This window comes from Cephus cinctus, unplaced genomic scaffold, assembly GCF_000341935.2.
Source record: "Cephus cinctus unplaced genomic scaffold, Ccin1 Ccin1_scaffold1109, whole genome shotgun sequence".
Lineage (NCBI taxonomy): Eukaryota > Metazoa > Arthropoda > Insecta > Hymenoptera > Cephidae > Cephus > Cephus cinctus.
In genome coordinates this window covers 48477-64391 of record NW_014333618.1, presented here as the reverse complement: position 1 = coordinate 64391, position 15915 = coordinate 48477, and the positions used below count along the sequence as shown (strand labels likewise).

The following is a 15915-nucleotide window of genomic DNA, read 5'->3' as shown; positions in this document are numbered from 1 at the left end:
GTGTCGTTTTTGTACATACAAATAGTGCGCCACTGGTTTCGTTGATGCTTTCTAGTTCCCACGAAGCCCGTTCGATGAATACTGTCTTGCACGTTGAGTTTCCAATCGTTATATTTTACAGTGCATGCTGGCCGTATAAGTCGTTACTAGTAATACAGTAATAACATTCCTGTACCGTTCGTTGGTACGTTCTTATTTGTACAAAGTGTTCAGAGCGGCAGAGACTGTGTATTTTAAGAATGAGTATTGTCACCTGCATTGCACCTGTTAATATCGCTGTGATCAAATACTGTAAGTTGGAAAGATTTTATTATTTTATATATCTATTTTTTTGTATTCTATGGGAGCTTTAGTATTCGGATTTGAAGATTGTGTTACGTAGAAGAGATCCTCGTGCTTGATATAGAAAGTTTACAGCTAAATGATTTACTCGTATGAGACTTCCTCATGTAAATCGAAGTGACATACTTTTGAATTTAACTGATAGGAATACGGAAATTCCGGAACCGGAATGAAAGTTTAATGATCGGAGCAGAGACTATTATAAGAAATTTGATTTTAATTCATAAAACGCATGGTAGATTTTTAATGGTTCTTTTTATATAGTTATGTGATATTATTGTATAGAAGTTTTTTATTATTACTAATGTTCTTTGGACACAGGTTTATCGTTTAAGTTTATGCTTGAATCTGCTTAAGACTTTTTTAATTGCTTTATATCGTTTGTGCAATCTTATACGGGGCTTGAACGTTTTATTAGAGCGGAATTGCTCGTTTGACTTCATTTGTTCTACGTTCCGTTTTTGAATATGGAAGAATTGAATACGATAGAAACTCGACCTCATTGTTGGACTTATGTTACTTTCAGAAAAGATGAATGAACTAAAAATAGAAAAAAAAAGCTATTGTATCTAGTCTCATATATTAAAGTAATAATGTGCAAGTTAAAGGTCAAAGTTATTTTAAAACTTTGAATGATATATATCTTAAGGGAAAAAATACCTGTGATCTAACTTTTTTTTTTGTATTTCAGGGGGGAAACGTGATGAAAACTTAATATTACCGGTTAATGATTCAATTAGCGCGACTCTGGATACAGAACACGTAAGTTTTTTAATTATTGAAAAATGTATTTTTACTCATTGAAATCTTTATATGTTTTTCGTGTAGTTATGTGCAAGGACAACTATAATGGCCAGTCCAGAATTTAAAGAAGATCGTATATGGCTCAATGGAAAGTATGTTTGGAATTACTATAAAAAACGTAATTTATTTTATGACGATGAAAATATCGCTAATTTTTAATCAACCGTTTTTCTTAAAGGCTTGTGAAATTTTAGGCTCAGACTTAACTATGTCATAAATATTTTAACATGTACATTTTTTTTCAGGGAACAATCCATAAACAACAAGAGATTACAAAACTGCCTGATAGGGAGTATGTAATCACTATAACAACAAACAGCATATTTCTACATAAAACTAATAAATATTCCGTTTCATAGTGCGAAAGCGGGCGCAAATTTCAAATGACATGGAATGTTGGAAAATTCATATCTGTTCAGAAAACAATTTTCCTACTGCAGCTGGTTTAGCATCTAGTGCTGCAGGCTATGCATGTCTCGTTGCAGCTTTAGCTAAATTGTACAAAGTAGAGGTAAGTTTATACAAAAAGATTAAAAAATTATATACTATCAGTTACTCCAAAAAAGGATTCTTAAACAGGGTGACATTAGTGCAGTAGCTAGATCAGGTTCTGGATCAGCATGTCGTAGTATGATGGGAGGATTTGTAAGGTGGCACATGGGCTCCGATCCAAAAGGCAGTGATAGTTTAGCTAAACAAATTGTTTCACCTTCCCATTGGCCAGAAATGAGAGTTCTGGTATTAGTCGTAAGTATTTTAATATATCAATAGCAATATTTTACACAAATTGGATTATTTGAATAACAATATTCTAATCTTGTTCACCTGTACAGGTGAATGATGGTCGTAAAAAGGTTTCCAGTGCACTTGGAATGAAGAGATCTATTGAAACTTCAGAACTACTGAAGTATAGAGCGGAACATGTGGTACCAAGGAGAGCGAATGAAATGAACGAAGCAATTCTTCAAAAAAATTTTGAAAAGTTTGCTGAATTAACTATCAAAGATTCTAATCAAATGCATGCAGTATGCCAGGATACATATCCTCCATGTCATTACATGAACGATGTATCCTTTACTTTAGTGAATTTAGCACATTCGTACAATTCAGCTGCAAATGAAATTAAGGTAAATTCAAATGTTTGCTATAATCAATTTATACTGAACTATTTTTTACAAATATAATTTTCATTTGCAGGTGGCATATACATGCGATGCTGGTCCAAATGTTACAGTATACATATTAGAAAAAAATGTAGCAGAATTTATTAGTATTCTGGACTTTTATATCCCACCTGCAGATGACTTAACTGTTGAATATAGAAAAGGAATTCCTATTCAGCTCATTTCTCCTAAGCAGGTCTGCAATTGTATAATGTATATGATTAAGAATCATAAATACCATTGTTAATTGTTCTTTTCAACAGGATCTTATAGAAAAAATTAATCTTGAGAAACAAGTGCCTGGGTTATTGAAGTACATTATTCATACAAGAGTTGGTGATGGACCAAAATATCTTAGTGATCAAAAAGATCATCTTCTCGACACTAAAATGGGATTACCTATTAGATCATTGACACATCAATGACAAATGTTATTAAATACCTTCTGAAACCGGGATAAATGCATAATAAAATTTAAATATTTTTCAAGATATAATTATTTTGTCTACTTTTAGAAATATATAATAAAAACAATAATCAATAAACAAGTATGACAATGAGTCATTGACATTCCTGAATAACCTACATATATTTAACGATCTCTCGTGCAAATTAAAGGTGACGCTACTTTCGTAAATTCATGAAGGGTAGCGACACGGAACGGCCTTAAAATCGATATTTTATCGAATTATAACGGTATTTTAACAATGAGTAACAATTTTATCTAATATTTAAATAATAAATACATATCAATATATTCGACATCCAACTGCCATATTCGAACAGATTACTTAAACAATATTTAAATACCAACGCCTCCCTAGTATTTATTTTTTTTTATTGTTTGAATCATTTAACTGAGGCCTAGCAGCCATTAGCAACGGCAGCTTTCTCCAGACAATACGTATCTAAGTGTTTTTTTATATTTTGTAGAATTAAAAGGAAGATCATGAGTTCCTTACACCTCACTACTGGTAAGCTTTCCAAAAAATCTAATAATATAAAATTACTGTTACATTCTTATTAATTTAACTGATAGATATCACATGTAAAAATATGATATGATATTTCAAGTGTTACTACTTGGTACTGTCTTATCATGAGCTTTGATAATACTGCTTAAAATACTTATAAACTTGAATTACATGATTGATACATCTAGTTTGAACGATTCGTGAGGAGCTATTATATTTATTTTTTAATGCTGTCTGTTAGCATGAAATGTGAATGTCTATTTATCTTTAAGGTTCCGAGAAACCAGCTACAATTGATGGACAAGCCCGTTTATACAGTATGAAATTTTGTCCCTTCGCTCAAAGAATTCGCTTACTATTAGCTGTGAAGAAAATTCCATATGATATAGTGAATATTAATTTGAAGAAAAAGCCAGAATGGTATTTCAAGGTAAAAGTCCAATTTATATTAAAAACACAAATATTTTGTGTTTGAATAATCTAGATATTAATTTGTTATCACCAGATTCATTCTGAAGGGAAAGTTCCTGCTTTTGTTGATGTCGATGGTACAGTGGTAGTTGACTCTATGATAATTGCAAATTACATAGAGGAAAAATATCCTAAGCCAGCACTGTACCATGAAACAACAAAGTCTCGTGATCTAGAACTCCTTACTAAATATGGAATGGTAAAATTCATCATATATAATTGATAATGGAATTACTTGTAATATCAAGGTTAAAGTACAACGATCCTTTACTTACAGATAATTAGTATCTTGAGTAACTGCATACATGGTAATGATAAAAGACCTCTGGATGAAGTTATTTCTGAAATCACAAGTTATATGGTAGAATTTGAAGATGAATTAGCTACTCGTGGAACAACTTTCTATGGAGGTACATAGCTCAACTAACATTACTTGATTCTTCATATGACAATTGTAGACAATAGATATAAGGCACTGTTTTGCTTACAGGTAACGAGCCTGGTATGCTGGATATACTAATGTGGCCGTGGATTGAGCGCGCAAAGGCTCTACCCCTTATTTATAAAACACCACTGAATTTTGAAAAGGAAAAGTTTCCACACATTGTAAGTTATTGAGTTTGTACCAAACAGAAATATGTTAATAGTAATGAGAGAGTTTACTTCATGACACTTTGTCAATTTCAGGTCAATTGGAAGGATGAGATGAAGAAATTACCCTTCATAGAGAACAACGCGTGTTCGCCTGAAAAATTCGCAAAGTTAATCGAACTAATGAGGGGAGGTGGTGAGGTTGACTTTGATAATATTTAAATATTAAAGAAATTCTAAAGTTTTGATGATCCCTTAGCAAGTATATAATACTTGTGCAATATTATCTTATGAACAGTATCATCAAGTGCTTCTATGCTTATATCTACTTATATTTCCATATCTTTATTATAATATTTATATGAACATTATTATTATTATTGGAAAAATCTCTTGGAACTATTATACCAGTAAGTTATATCCATGAGTGCCACGCACTAAAATCTTGTTGAGAATTAGAGAAAAATAATTATGAATTCCTATTTTGATAAGTTAACAAATTTCGTAAAAAAAAGTATATTTGCAAAATATCTACGCTTATCAGAGACATACATACATAATTTCCATTATACATAAGTTCCATGTGCAGTTCTACAACTGTACTATTATCCATACATACGATATTCCAAGCTATTAATTATTACAGTATTTATTTTCCATAAAATTTTATAAATATTTATTATTGGCCTGTTATCAATACTGAATACATTTGAAAGAGAAATTATGTTGATACTGCATATTCGCCCTTATTTCCTAATCTCGTAATTCACCAGTCATCCTCAGAGTCACCCCAAGGCCATTACAGTATAGTTTACCGTAATGAAATACATTCGTACTTCTCAATGATTACCCAATCCCACTATTTAATCTACGTTTCGTATTAACATGTAGAAATTTTGAAAAAGATATCGTAGTATGTTTTGTAGTAATCAACAAGGTGGTTAATATCCAAGATTATTCTAATTCAAACGCATTGAATATTAAATTTTGAAAAAGTGTTTTTAACAATAAAAACGTATTACCAAAAAGTATAGCATGAGATCTGTCAAACGTTGACTAATGCAGTTGAATTGGATAAGCTTGTATATTATGCATTGTATATAGATATATATTAATCACAATATACACATTGTCTTGTGTTTCATTTCCAGCACTGAACTAATTAATCCATTTTAAAACCTACATTTACTGTAGTGATTACGCGACTGATTAATTGTAGTTATTAGCTTACGTAACAGTATCTGTTATCCCCCACTATATTTACTCCGATCAAAGTAAATAAGTTGGCAAGAAATCTCTGGTAGATTTCTCGTTAGCACTTCAGTGTTCAATATATCATGCATGTCACTCATTAGAAAAATTGAAATATCTTTTCATTAATTACGGAGCACTTGTTGATTCTGCTTGACTTCCGGCTGATGCAAATGTCACCGACTGACCTGATGTTGTTGGCAATGGTTGAGGTTGTGGTTGTTGTTGCTGTTGTTGTTGTTGCTGTTGTAGTTGATCTCGATTAACTGGACACGGTAACATTTGCGGCACTGTTGTTTTTCCTCAGGAGGAATTAATCTCCTCTATATTCAGGTGCGCAATAAAACGTAGACGCATCTGCAATGCTGGCCTCAATCGTCTTATTATGCATTCCACATCAGTTTTCATCATGTCTCCGACAAACATATATTTTATATGATAACTGTGAAAGGAGTAGTTAAGGAAAATTAGAAAGATCAATGTGAGACAATAGTGGTTTCAACTTTGTATAGCCAAGCAAAAAGGATACAGTAGATCACATATTGGATCCATGTATTTTAAGTGAGATTGTGTCCGATCAACTTGCTCCAGCATTTCATATAAACTGACAGCCAGTTCGACAACACATCTTGGCCTTTCTGCATTAAATCTTGCTAAAGTGGGTCCAATTAAATGACAAGCAAATATTAATTGCTCCTCGCTACTGACAACAGGCTGTAGTTTCTCCTTAATGAATCTGTTGGTAAGGGTAACGAAAAAAATATTAATTGTATTTAACATGATCATCGCTCATGTGTTACTTACTGTGGCATTGTCGTGATTTGTCCGACTCCAGCATGATGCCAAATGGAATGAGCTAACGCGAGCATATAACTATATTTATTCTCCAAGAGACTGTTGTGCGTTATGTTAAAATTGAACATCTGGAATGGCGTAAGATTGTTGTATTGCCAGTTTGCTAATCCAGGGCTATTTATTGTTTCCACAAGTCGATCGTGAAGTGCTGACCAATAGCATTCAGGCAATGCTGCCAATAGTAGTCCTACGCAATTGATCCAGAGATGAATTTCTTTAGACGGAACCACAGTGTATCTAAAAACATAGAATATGTAGTTCTTGGCGATTCATTGTATCATACAGTATTTAGCAAGGTTACCCTTTGGCAACGACATCCAGCAAAGAATTGGCCACCAGGTTCGGTGCAACTGGTACAGCCATTAGTTCAACGCAGGTAACGTAGAGTGCATGAGCAGCTGGATTAGGAAATTCGTTGAATCTCCAATCGGTGGCTGGGAAGTGTGCCGTTCCTGACATTGCTTTAATAATTTTTTATTTAGTAAAGTCTTATGTAGTATTTAATATTAATTTCCTAGATTAATAACTTACTTTCCACGATTCGCTGCACCAGTCTAACATAATAATCTAATTCAGGTACCCAAGTAACACTGTCATCCGTAGAGCGAGCCATATACACTTGATAAGCTTCTGACAGTGCCCAACCTGGTGCACGAATTTCTCGTAAGGATCCTAACACAGCTGATACTAAACGACGTTTTAATGGCGGCCTATCTCGCAATTTTCTTTCGTAATAATGTAACGTGTTGTATAAATACGTTACAGGTCGATCTAGAAAAATATATCAATGAAATTAGGTTGCAATGATTACTTATAATATTATACTAACCATGAAATTTGTAAAGGCATCCTAGGTGCTCCAACAGTATTTCCAAGCTCTTAGATACTGGCGGTATCTCTAGGTATCTGTGTACCACGATATCAAATACTGGTAAAAATCTTAAGCATACATTTCCAAAATATACTGGTAGACTTTGATATTGACTCGGACCACCACTAGTTTGTTCCATGATACCTTCGGGTGCAAATTTCTCAGGATACTTTCTATGGAACGCAAGATGCTTCTCGTGCCAGTTTGATTGCTTCCAATGCTCTGGTGAATTCTCTTTTACAAATTCCTGCACTCTGTTGCGGAATTCTGGTGCTTTCAGAAGAAGTAATTGAATGATAAAAAAGCAGACTTGAGCCTCACTGCCCTCTTGCGTTCTTAGAGCCTGTATGAATTATGTTAATTAGATTTTATACGCTGATTGGATATTTTTAAATATAAAAATACTTACCAAACACAGAACCAACCTATCTATCGTCACTATATTATATTTCCAGATCATATCGTTAATAGTATCTACACACTTGTTCACGTGTTGTCCACCAACACTATTAGCAAACTCAAACACTAGGTAATCACAGAACTTTCGAAGATGAGCTGATAAAGCTCTTGCTCCTATCCTCTCTAAGATTCTGTAAATAATAATGTTATATTTTCTTTTCAACATAGATATAGTACTAGAATTTCTTACTTGTAAGCGATTGGGCTAATTCGATCAGTCTCAAGAATCATTTTCCACAATAGACATAAAAATAATGGAGGTGTACCAGGCACAGAAAAATGTGCTATTATATCATTTTCATTACTCATCGATGCCCAATTTCTATATTCCTCTTCTACTGCTTTCTAATAGGAATGCGAAGAACATATAATTAATTAGACATACTATCGAAGGGTTTCATTAATAAACTACGCTGTGATACGACAGTACCTTTATTTGCTGTTTATTTTCCTTAGCGACACTATTCTGTTGGAAGAATTCACTGAGCACCGGTGGAAAACACTGCAGTGTATGCATAGCCCAAGAATGTGGTGTGTTTTGCATGATAGTGTTTAACAATTCTTTACACCATGTACCACTAAGAGTATCAGCACCCGTTCCTATTTAACAATTATATACTCCATAACAATCGTAATATAATCTATTATACATACGCTACTATCATTACCTGTCACATGCATTGACCTTGCAAGAGTAAGAACCAATGCTCTGTTAAGTTCTTCGGATTCTGAGGACACAAGTGTTTTCGGTTCTGATAGGAATCGTGATAATTGCGGTTGTACCTCAGCAGATCCCAAGCCAGTAATTAACCGAAGGGCAGTACTTTCAACGCTGTAAAATCATAAATGATTAAGAGACATCTGCTCAATATATATATTCAAAGAAACATACCATAAGTGCAGCTGAGTCTGATTAGTTTGAGGCACAGCAGCAAGACTATGAAGATGTGACAAGAGTTGGACTCTGTAATGCGGCTGTATGTGATGCATTCTGTAGCTGAACATTTCCAGTAGAGTGTACAGTGTTCCCCATGCGTGGGATTTGAATACAGTCGGTAACAATTGACCTGAAAAAGATTTGTTAATCATTTTGAATACGATTAAGATGTTTATTAGTGTATCTGAAATAATTTTAATCTACGAACTTATGAAGCCTTTGATTCCAAGACTCTCGATTTCTGTATAGACCAACAGTCTGCTGTAAGTTTCTACGAGAGCTGGTGCCAAAGCCATGTTGCTTTTGGATTGAGCTAATTTGATTACGTGTGTAACGATACTATGTATCAAACTCATTTTGGAATGAACCGTTAAAGAGTCTAGAATTGACATAGACAATGGAGTCGTAGGTCCATTGGCAAGTGCTGCATTATTCTGCAGAGGTTGCAGTGGTTGTTGTTGCTGACTCTGATAGTTAAATTAAAATGTTAAGATTAAACTAATTTTTTTTATAGATTTAAATTACTGATTAAATTACTTTTTGTGTTCCTAATATAGTGTCAACGAGTGCACTCATAGGTCTTGAGAAATATTCTTGGTTTGTCGAATAAGCATTACATAGAAGGGCAATTCTGTAGTCCGATCCCATACACAATGATGTGTTTGGCATGACAAGATGCTGGAGGAATCTGAAGATAAGAGAATTAACGTGTTAGTGCTGTTCAATGTATTTTTAATTATTATAATAGTAACTGTAAAACGTAGAGCTTACTCGTGGTGAACTTTAAGAGTATGTGGAATAGGTCTGTGAATGTTAACATGCTCCGATTGGGCTTTCTTGAGTAAATGGATCCAAATACATGTGATAGCCATTTGGTGAGTGCATAACGCTTGACTAAAGTCAGGCACTGGTAGAGGGTCTTTTTCAGGGTAGAGAAGATCGTATAACTTAAGTACTGGCAAGAAATTTGTAAGCTGCAAGGATACAATTATTCGTACAATTGAAGATTTAAATGGGCGAAAAGTAGAAAAATGCAGTTGTACACTTACTGGATTTCGCTGAATACTTCCAGAAATAAATTGTAATAAAACCCACATCAGATGATCTCGTCCCTTTCGTAATTCTCGACCTGCTAGCTGTGTTCGTGGATAACAACTGATTAACTGTATTATCCTGTTTATTAAAATGAACTTGTATGTAATTAAAACGTTTAACTTACTTTGTCATGTATTGCCATTACAATGTTTGGGAAACAGGCGAATTGAAAAAGTACAAAATATATGAGTTGCGATGACAGATGCAACCAGACCCAATGGTTCGCAACGGTACCATCAGTACCTTCTGCAGGTGGAGGATCATTTTCTGACCTCTCCATCGCCAAAATGACAAGCTCCACTAGCTGTTCCTCTAGTGCAATGCATCGTTGTTTGTGCTATAGTGATTATATAATTACTGGATGGTAGATCATCTTGTAAGAGCATTAATTTTTTTATGGACTTCATACTTGTTTCTGTAGACCAAGCATGGAGCAGACCATGTCTCTGCTGTACGGTTGCTCCAAGACGTATCGAAGTAACTCTGTTTGAGGTTTAAGCAAATCTTGGTCGTAAGGGAGATTTCCTTTGAGAGAAAATTTTAGAGTGGTAGGATCCAGTAACCATGGATTGATCAAATGATCAGCGTATCCAGTATGTTCAACAACTGGTAGCATCTTTGAGTGTCCAATTATCGATACCATCTGTGCAGTTGCTCGAAAACTTTCAACAAAACTGGATAATAATTTAGCCAACTTCTATAACAAATTTCATGATACTAACTTAGTGAAATTTACAGTTTTTTTTTGAGTTAAATACACCGAGCTCGATAATAAATGTTATACGTATTACAACTTACCCAGTGGGGCCAATTTTTATTGTCAGGATAAGCTTTTTGTATTTCATTGACTATAAAGTAGCCAGGCAACAGACAAGCATTTCTGTCAAAAATGTATTCAATAACATTTTCAAGCGCTTTTAATTGTGGTTGGACCGATGTGTTTAATCTTGCTGGAATAGTTTGAGCTCTCTCTCTACATCCCTATAAAAATATATTACTAAGTACATAGCTTACTTTTGTTCAAAATATTCCACACTGAATATATTCTGTACCTTCATAATCTCTCTGACACCTTTGTAATCTACTCCGCCAATAATATGTCTTATAAGAATAAAAGATTCGACCCAAAAGTCTTCCAACTGGTATTGAAGTTTATCACAACTTAAAATACATTCGCAAACCAATCTAAAAAATATATATAAAGTTAAATGTAATAAAACAATACCCATACAATACAGTAAAACATGTTTAAATTACAAGTACAAACCTGGCTGGTAAAACATTCTTGTTAACTAAATTTTCAAGGAGGGACAATAACAATTGCAATCTACTATGATTTGTCATAGCAGCTGCCATGGAAAGAAATTGACGAACAGCAGTCTCCTTTTGTTCTGGAGTTAATCCAGTCATTGCAGAAGATAATTCTGATTGCCATGTTTTGATTTTTTCACTCTCACTGTCTGGATGATGGACAAGTACACAACTAAATGCTTCTTCGATAGCCTCCACTTTCTAACAAGAAAAATACTTTGATGTAAGAAATATACTTCTTCCTTGTCAAATTCTATCAGTATCGTACAAGCAATCATGAATTATTTTACACAAATCATTCCCTCGTACAAATAAGCATTCTATCACAGCTTTACCAATTATTTATACTAATCTTAACTAACTATATATTTACTTATGTATACATACCAGTATGTCATTAACAATACTTGCGATTTGCGTTTCACTACTCATTTCTCTGAGTTAATAAATAATCTTTTGAATATATTATCATCAATGCTTTAAAGCACTGTGAGTAAAAAATATACAAAATTCTTGCAGCTACAGCATCGTTGAAATATCCGGCTAAACTCAACCTATACATACATAACACCTGTAAACAAACTTGTACCGAATTACTAAAGAATTTCACAAGTTTACTTACAAGCATAGACTACACAAATAAAATAACAGTATTTACAGCAGAGATGACAGAGATGAGTAGGGACTGTTTACAGATTCCCCAAGACTTTGATCTACTTTACCTAATTCGTAGATGCTATACCTAATTCCATGATGCGTAACAAGATGGCAGAATAGAGCCATTGACTTGAAGCTGAACAAATTAGAATAACCAGCGCGAAAGCCAGTGCTAAATTCTTTAAAATCTGATCAGTGTAAATAAAACAATTATAGCATTTTAATCATTCGGTTACTTGCATAATTTTAAATAGATATTCTTCCTCGCAATCGTATCCTAGTAATTTTTAAAATATCTTCACTTGAATATCCCATAGATCAGATATAACCTCAATCTCAAAAGATTCCCATATTTACAATGGAAAATACAGTAAAAACAACTTTGTTATGCGGACCATTGGAGCTTACCAAATCATTCATATTTGAGGTATATTTTTATTCCGATAATACAACTTGCATTATTTCTTCCAACAATGTACCGCGAGAATTTCAAAAGCGCCACCTTCTCAGCTTTTCCAGTCAACACTTTCTTCCTTCCTTCCTTTCCTCAGGGCTGCCTCTTTCAATAAGGAGGAGATCTGCCAGGGTAAAACTTTCTAACTGCTGTTGATTTTCCTGTGCAGGCTGCTATGCATTGGGCCGAAGAAGGCCGTCGTGTAATATATATTACACCTACGCCACTGGAATCACTGCCATCGACCTACCACGATAGAAATCCTCCAATAGCCGCAGCTTTCAAATTGATAAGATTTATGTAAGTCCCAGAATCTTCTCTTGTATTTCCGCACTCTTTATCATGGAGAAGTCCAAGGAATAACCGTAACACAGTATATCTATACTTTTATATACATATATATATATCACGTAGACGCAGATCAGCTAAAAACTCAGTTAAAATCTCCCACCAAGTCAAAAGAGCTTTGTACGTTAAGTTTCAGCACGTGTTTATTGAGTAGCGTTTAGTCAAATTCTTCCCTAATATATCGAATCGAACAGGTACGGTATGAAGTGTAAAAAAAAAGAAAATTTCGCAAAAATAGAAATGATCAACAGCCGTTAAACTCTTGATATCTTTCAAATCCATTTCGTCGCTCGTATAAAATCAAAAAGATTTTATATCGTTTATACGTCGTGAAGTGAGTACGAACTCGCACATAAATATCGATATATCGAGAATCATTATAATTTATAACGTGCGTCGAACGTACGTGGTAAATAAACTATTGCAGCAACTCTTATGGAATGTCGGTTTGCGGTGGTTTATTTACTTGAAGCACGGCTGAACTTCGGCGCGTGGTATCGCTAACGGCGGTTCCTGGATAAAGAAATCATGAATAACCTCGTTAATACCCGTCATACTCTATCCACCGATTATTTGCAACCTAATTTACCCATAACAAAGCCAATCATAAAGAGCATCAATACGTTCGGCCTCAGCGTCATTTTTTTCTAACTTCCAAGAAATTCCTTCTTTCCAATACAAAATCTTCAAAAATAACCACTCGCTATATTACATCCAGTTATATTCTCGCTTAGCTTTAATATTCTTCACCAAGCGTTTTCACAATTCTTTTTTTAACCCCGCAAAGTCGCTCTAGACATTTCGCTACTGTCGTATACAAAACAAAAGAATAAAGAAACAATGGCGACCAGCTATCCTTCAGGATCCTCCGCCTTCCCTGCGACGCTTGCACAGCACGTGCGGCTCGTTTCGATAGCGTAAGAGAAAGACTCGAAAGAAGAGGCGGCGGGAGGGGAGTAAAAGAGAGAAAAAAAATAAAGACCCTCGTTCCGTCTTTTTCAAGGGTACAATTTCACTGAGATACCGCCGTCATTCGAGGAAGGGTTACGTATGCCGTTTCTATCGAAGCTCATTTTGTTCTCCTATTTACAAAAAGAAAAAAAAAACAGAGACACTTCTCACTATGAATATAATTTTCTAGGTACTTGTCCAACTATGAGAATCTGGTGGAACAGCTGGCCGAACTCCATACCTTTACCAGTCTGCCGTCTGTACTACTGATAGACAATCTGGACCACTACGTTGAAGATGATTCTATAAGGGAGCAGAAAGACTTTCATGCTGCAAGAACCTGCGCCTTCATTTTGGATAGTATGAACGCCTGCTGTCGAATACTCAAGACAGAAGTTCACGTGTGCGCCACCGTCTTTGCCAGCGCTCGTAGATCAGCCGCTTACAATATTTACTTTGGCAATATCTGGCATCTTGAAAGGTGCGACGAAGACAAGAGTATCCTGGTAAAGAAAGCTGAAGGAGGATGCGAGACAAGAAGTAAGAGCTACAAGTATTCCAAATTCGAGGACGGTACGATTATACTGAAAGAAATATTGTGCAAGAAGATGAACGATTAAATGGCCTGACACTTGTCGATGGATGGGCATACTTTCAAATGGAATGTCACAGTCACGTAAAAGGCATGGCTTATCGAATGACAGAACTGAAGAGACGAGACTTGATAGTAAATTGCTGTGTATATATTACACAGGGGATTTCGTTGAATCTGGATATAAACGTCAGCCTCGTATATTGATCTATTACCTACAGCCATTGAGGACACTGACAAACATCCTATAGAATCCATGAACGTAGATCCATTTTTATATCCGTGAAGATTTTTCTCGACTATCAATGTATCACTTTTAGTATTTATCTGTCAATTTACATATCATTAAGCAGATCAGTATAGCCTCGAGAAACGCGATGCTTAATTGTATAAGGTCCGTTAGTTCGCAGATGTTACCTCTTGGTGTATAGAAGAAGAAAACAAATACTCACACTCTCGATTACGTATTTCCTTGGTTATTTTTATTTTTCTCTTGCCATTAGCTCAACCAGAATAGCACTGGTGTGATTGACGCGAACGAGAGTAAACTTTCAATAACAATTGCACCAGGTGTGTCATAGAGTAGAAACAGGTTAGCCGAGTCCTCCCTTATATATGTATTATACGATTCTATACTATACCCTATATAATATACAGTGCGTACCTAATATGGTAAAAGTATTTTCTACTAGTAGAAATATATATATGTATATATATATATATCTTTAACAAGAACCTAGAAAATAAAAGAACCGTTAGAGGGGATCGGCATTCAGTTTAGGGTCCCTTAAATTTTATGCATCCATTATCCCACTGACTATTTGCAAGTCATAATACCTAAGGGTACCAGGACCCAAGTGTATACGAATAGGAGAATACAGTCTGACCGTTTAAGAATGTTTTAGAAATCCAAAATCTTGTATCCTTCGTTACTGACTTTTCCGGAATTTAATAAATAGCCAGAAACCGTACGATATTACATACAATTAGTATTCACGCTCTTACGTGATATTTTAGTATTGTCTTATTGTAAATTTGTTTTTCCTTTATAATCCATTTTACATTACTCCTGTGACTTGTCATGGTACCTACTGATATAGTGTGATTATGCAGTAATCGTTTGTATGAATGGTTTTATACAAATTTCGTATCAACGACATCTTACGTGCTTACTATGAAATATGATTACACACCGAAACACGTTCCTACGGCTCCCCTAGGTGGCTACCGATGCGCAAGAGACGTCGACTTTTATGTATACACTCTGTAAAGCAGTAGGACGCAAGTGAATGTGCAGAATAGCGAGTCAAGTGCATAGGAGTTTAGATCGTGGCGTCCTATTGTCTGGCTCTCTCGACCGATGAGGAGGGGCCTGGCTCGACACGTCGGGAAGCCCCCTCCGTAGACCGGGTGCTTGTTCCAGTTGTATTCAATCAATTTGACCTGATCTACGAATAAGTTCTTGAGGCTACTTGTAAGGATTGTAAAAGACAGCTTAAGAAATAGTCGTGATGGAAGATCAAGTGGATTTGGAAAAATAGGTTAGGTGAGTATTAATAACTGTCACTTGGAGCGAAGAACAGTTTTTGATATTTCCAACAGCATCGTCAAGAACGCCCTTTGCATTTGATTATAGTAAATGTTCCGCGGTAAGGGATATTTTGTAAAAAGTAATTTTTTTCAATTTCTAAGATGGCAGCATTAGTCAGAGCTAAGGAAAAAGTACCAATCGTATATTTCGTTACACCGTCCGATCGCATGGTTCTTCGAAGGGATTGAATTCGTTCGT

The 15915-nt window shown here is 35.0% G+C and overlaps 4 protein-coding genes across 10 annotated transcripts; 3 read left to right on the top strand and 1 right to left on the bottom strand.

The window, feature by feature from the left end:
* Positions 1-239: 239 nt before the first annotated feature.
* On the top strand, positions 240-2869 carry LOC107272092 (diphosphomevalonate decarboxylase). Its single transcript, XM_015748877.2, has 9 exons — positions 240-291; positions 1034-1104; positions 1171-1238; positions 1392-1438; positions 1506-1657; positions 1726-1893; positions 1980-2273; positions 2344-2505; positions 2573-2869. The coding sequence occupies exons 1-9, from the start codon at positions 240-242 to the stop codon at positions 2732-2734; spliced, it is 1176 nt and encodes a 391-aa protein (XP_015604363.1). The 3' UTR covers positions 2735-2869.
* Positions 2870-2891: 22 nt separating this feature from the next.
* On the top strand, positions 2892-5066 carry LOC107272095 (pyrimidodiazepine synthase-like). Of its 2 annotated transcripts, XM_015748884.2 has the most exons (7): positions 2892-3005; positions 3243-3283; positions 3556-3713; positions 3789-3953; positions 4032-4164; positions 4245-4360; positions 4442-4821. In XM_015748884.2, the coding sequence occupies exons 2-7, from the start codon at positions 3259-3261 to the stop codon at positions 4565-4567; spliced, it is 723 nt and encodes a 240-aa protein (XP_015604370.1). In that variant the 5' UTR covers positions 2892-3005; positions 3243-3258; the 3' UTR covers positions 4568-4821. The 2 variants fall into 2 exon arrangements, with proteins under 2 accessions (XP_015604370.1, XP_015604371.1); XM_015748885.1 differs by lacking the exon at positions 2892-3005 and having other exon boundaries at positions 3088-3283; positions 4442-5066.
* Positions 4846-11831, bottom strand: LOC107272081 (mediator of RNA polymerase II transcription subunit 23). 4 transcript variants are annotated; one of them, XM_025089358.1, is made up of 22 exons: positions 11783-11831; positions 11512-11695; positions 11081-11325; positions 10866-10998; positions 10612-10794; positions 10223-10510; positions 9938-10150; positions 9768-9854; positions 9490-9692; positions 9256-9406; positions 8927-9185; positions 8674-8848; positions 8450-8613; positions 8212-8381; positions 7972-8126; positions 7732-7912; positions 7281-7665; positions 6983-7222; positions 6753-6912; positions 6401-6688; positions 6126-6332; positions 5900-6038 (listed from the first exon to the last, which is right to left on the bottom strand). In XM_025089358.1, the coding sequence occupies exons 2-22, from the start codon at positions 11554-11556 to the stop codon at positions 5900-5902; spliced, it is 4071 nt and encodes a 1356-aa protein (XP_024945126.1). In that variant the 5' UTR covers positions 11557-11695; positions 11783-11831. The 4 variants fall into 4 exon arrangements, with proteins under 4 accessions (XP_015604323.1, XP_024945126.1, XP_015604324.1 ...); XM_015748838.2 differs by lacking the exon at positions 11783-11831 and adding an exon at positions 11747-11764 and having other exon boundaries at positions 11512-11678; XM_015748837.2 differs by lacking the exon at positions 11783-11831 and having other exon boundaries at positions 4846-6038; positions 11512-11556.
* On the top strand, positions 9351-14227 carry LOC107272097. Of its 3 annotated transcripts, none has more exons than XM_015748894.1 (3): positions 9351-9428; positions 12405-12535; positions 13725-14227. In XM_015748894.1, exons 2-3 carry the CDS (start codon positions 12411-12413, stop codon positions 14152-14154), a joined length of 555 nt encoding a protein of 184 aa, XP_015604380.1. In that variant the 5' UTR covers positions 9351-9428; positions 12405-12410; the 3' UTR covers positions 14155-14227. The 3 variants fall into 3 exon arrangements, with proteins under 3 accessions (XP_015604380.1, XP_024945189.1, XP_015604377.1); XM_025089421.1 differs by lacking the exon at positions 9351-9428 and adding an exon at positions 11230-11347; XM_015748891.2 differs by lacking the exon at positions 9351-9428 and adding an exon at positions 11853-12208.
* The last annotated feature ends 1688 nt before the right edge of the window (positions 14228-15915 follow it).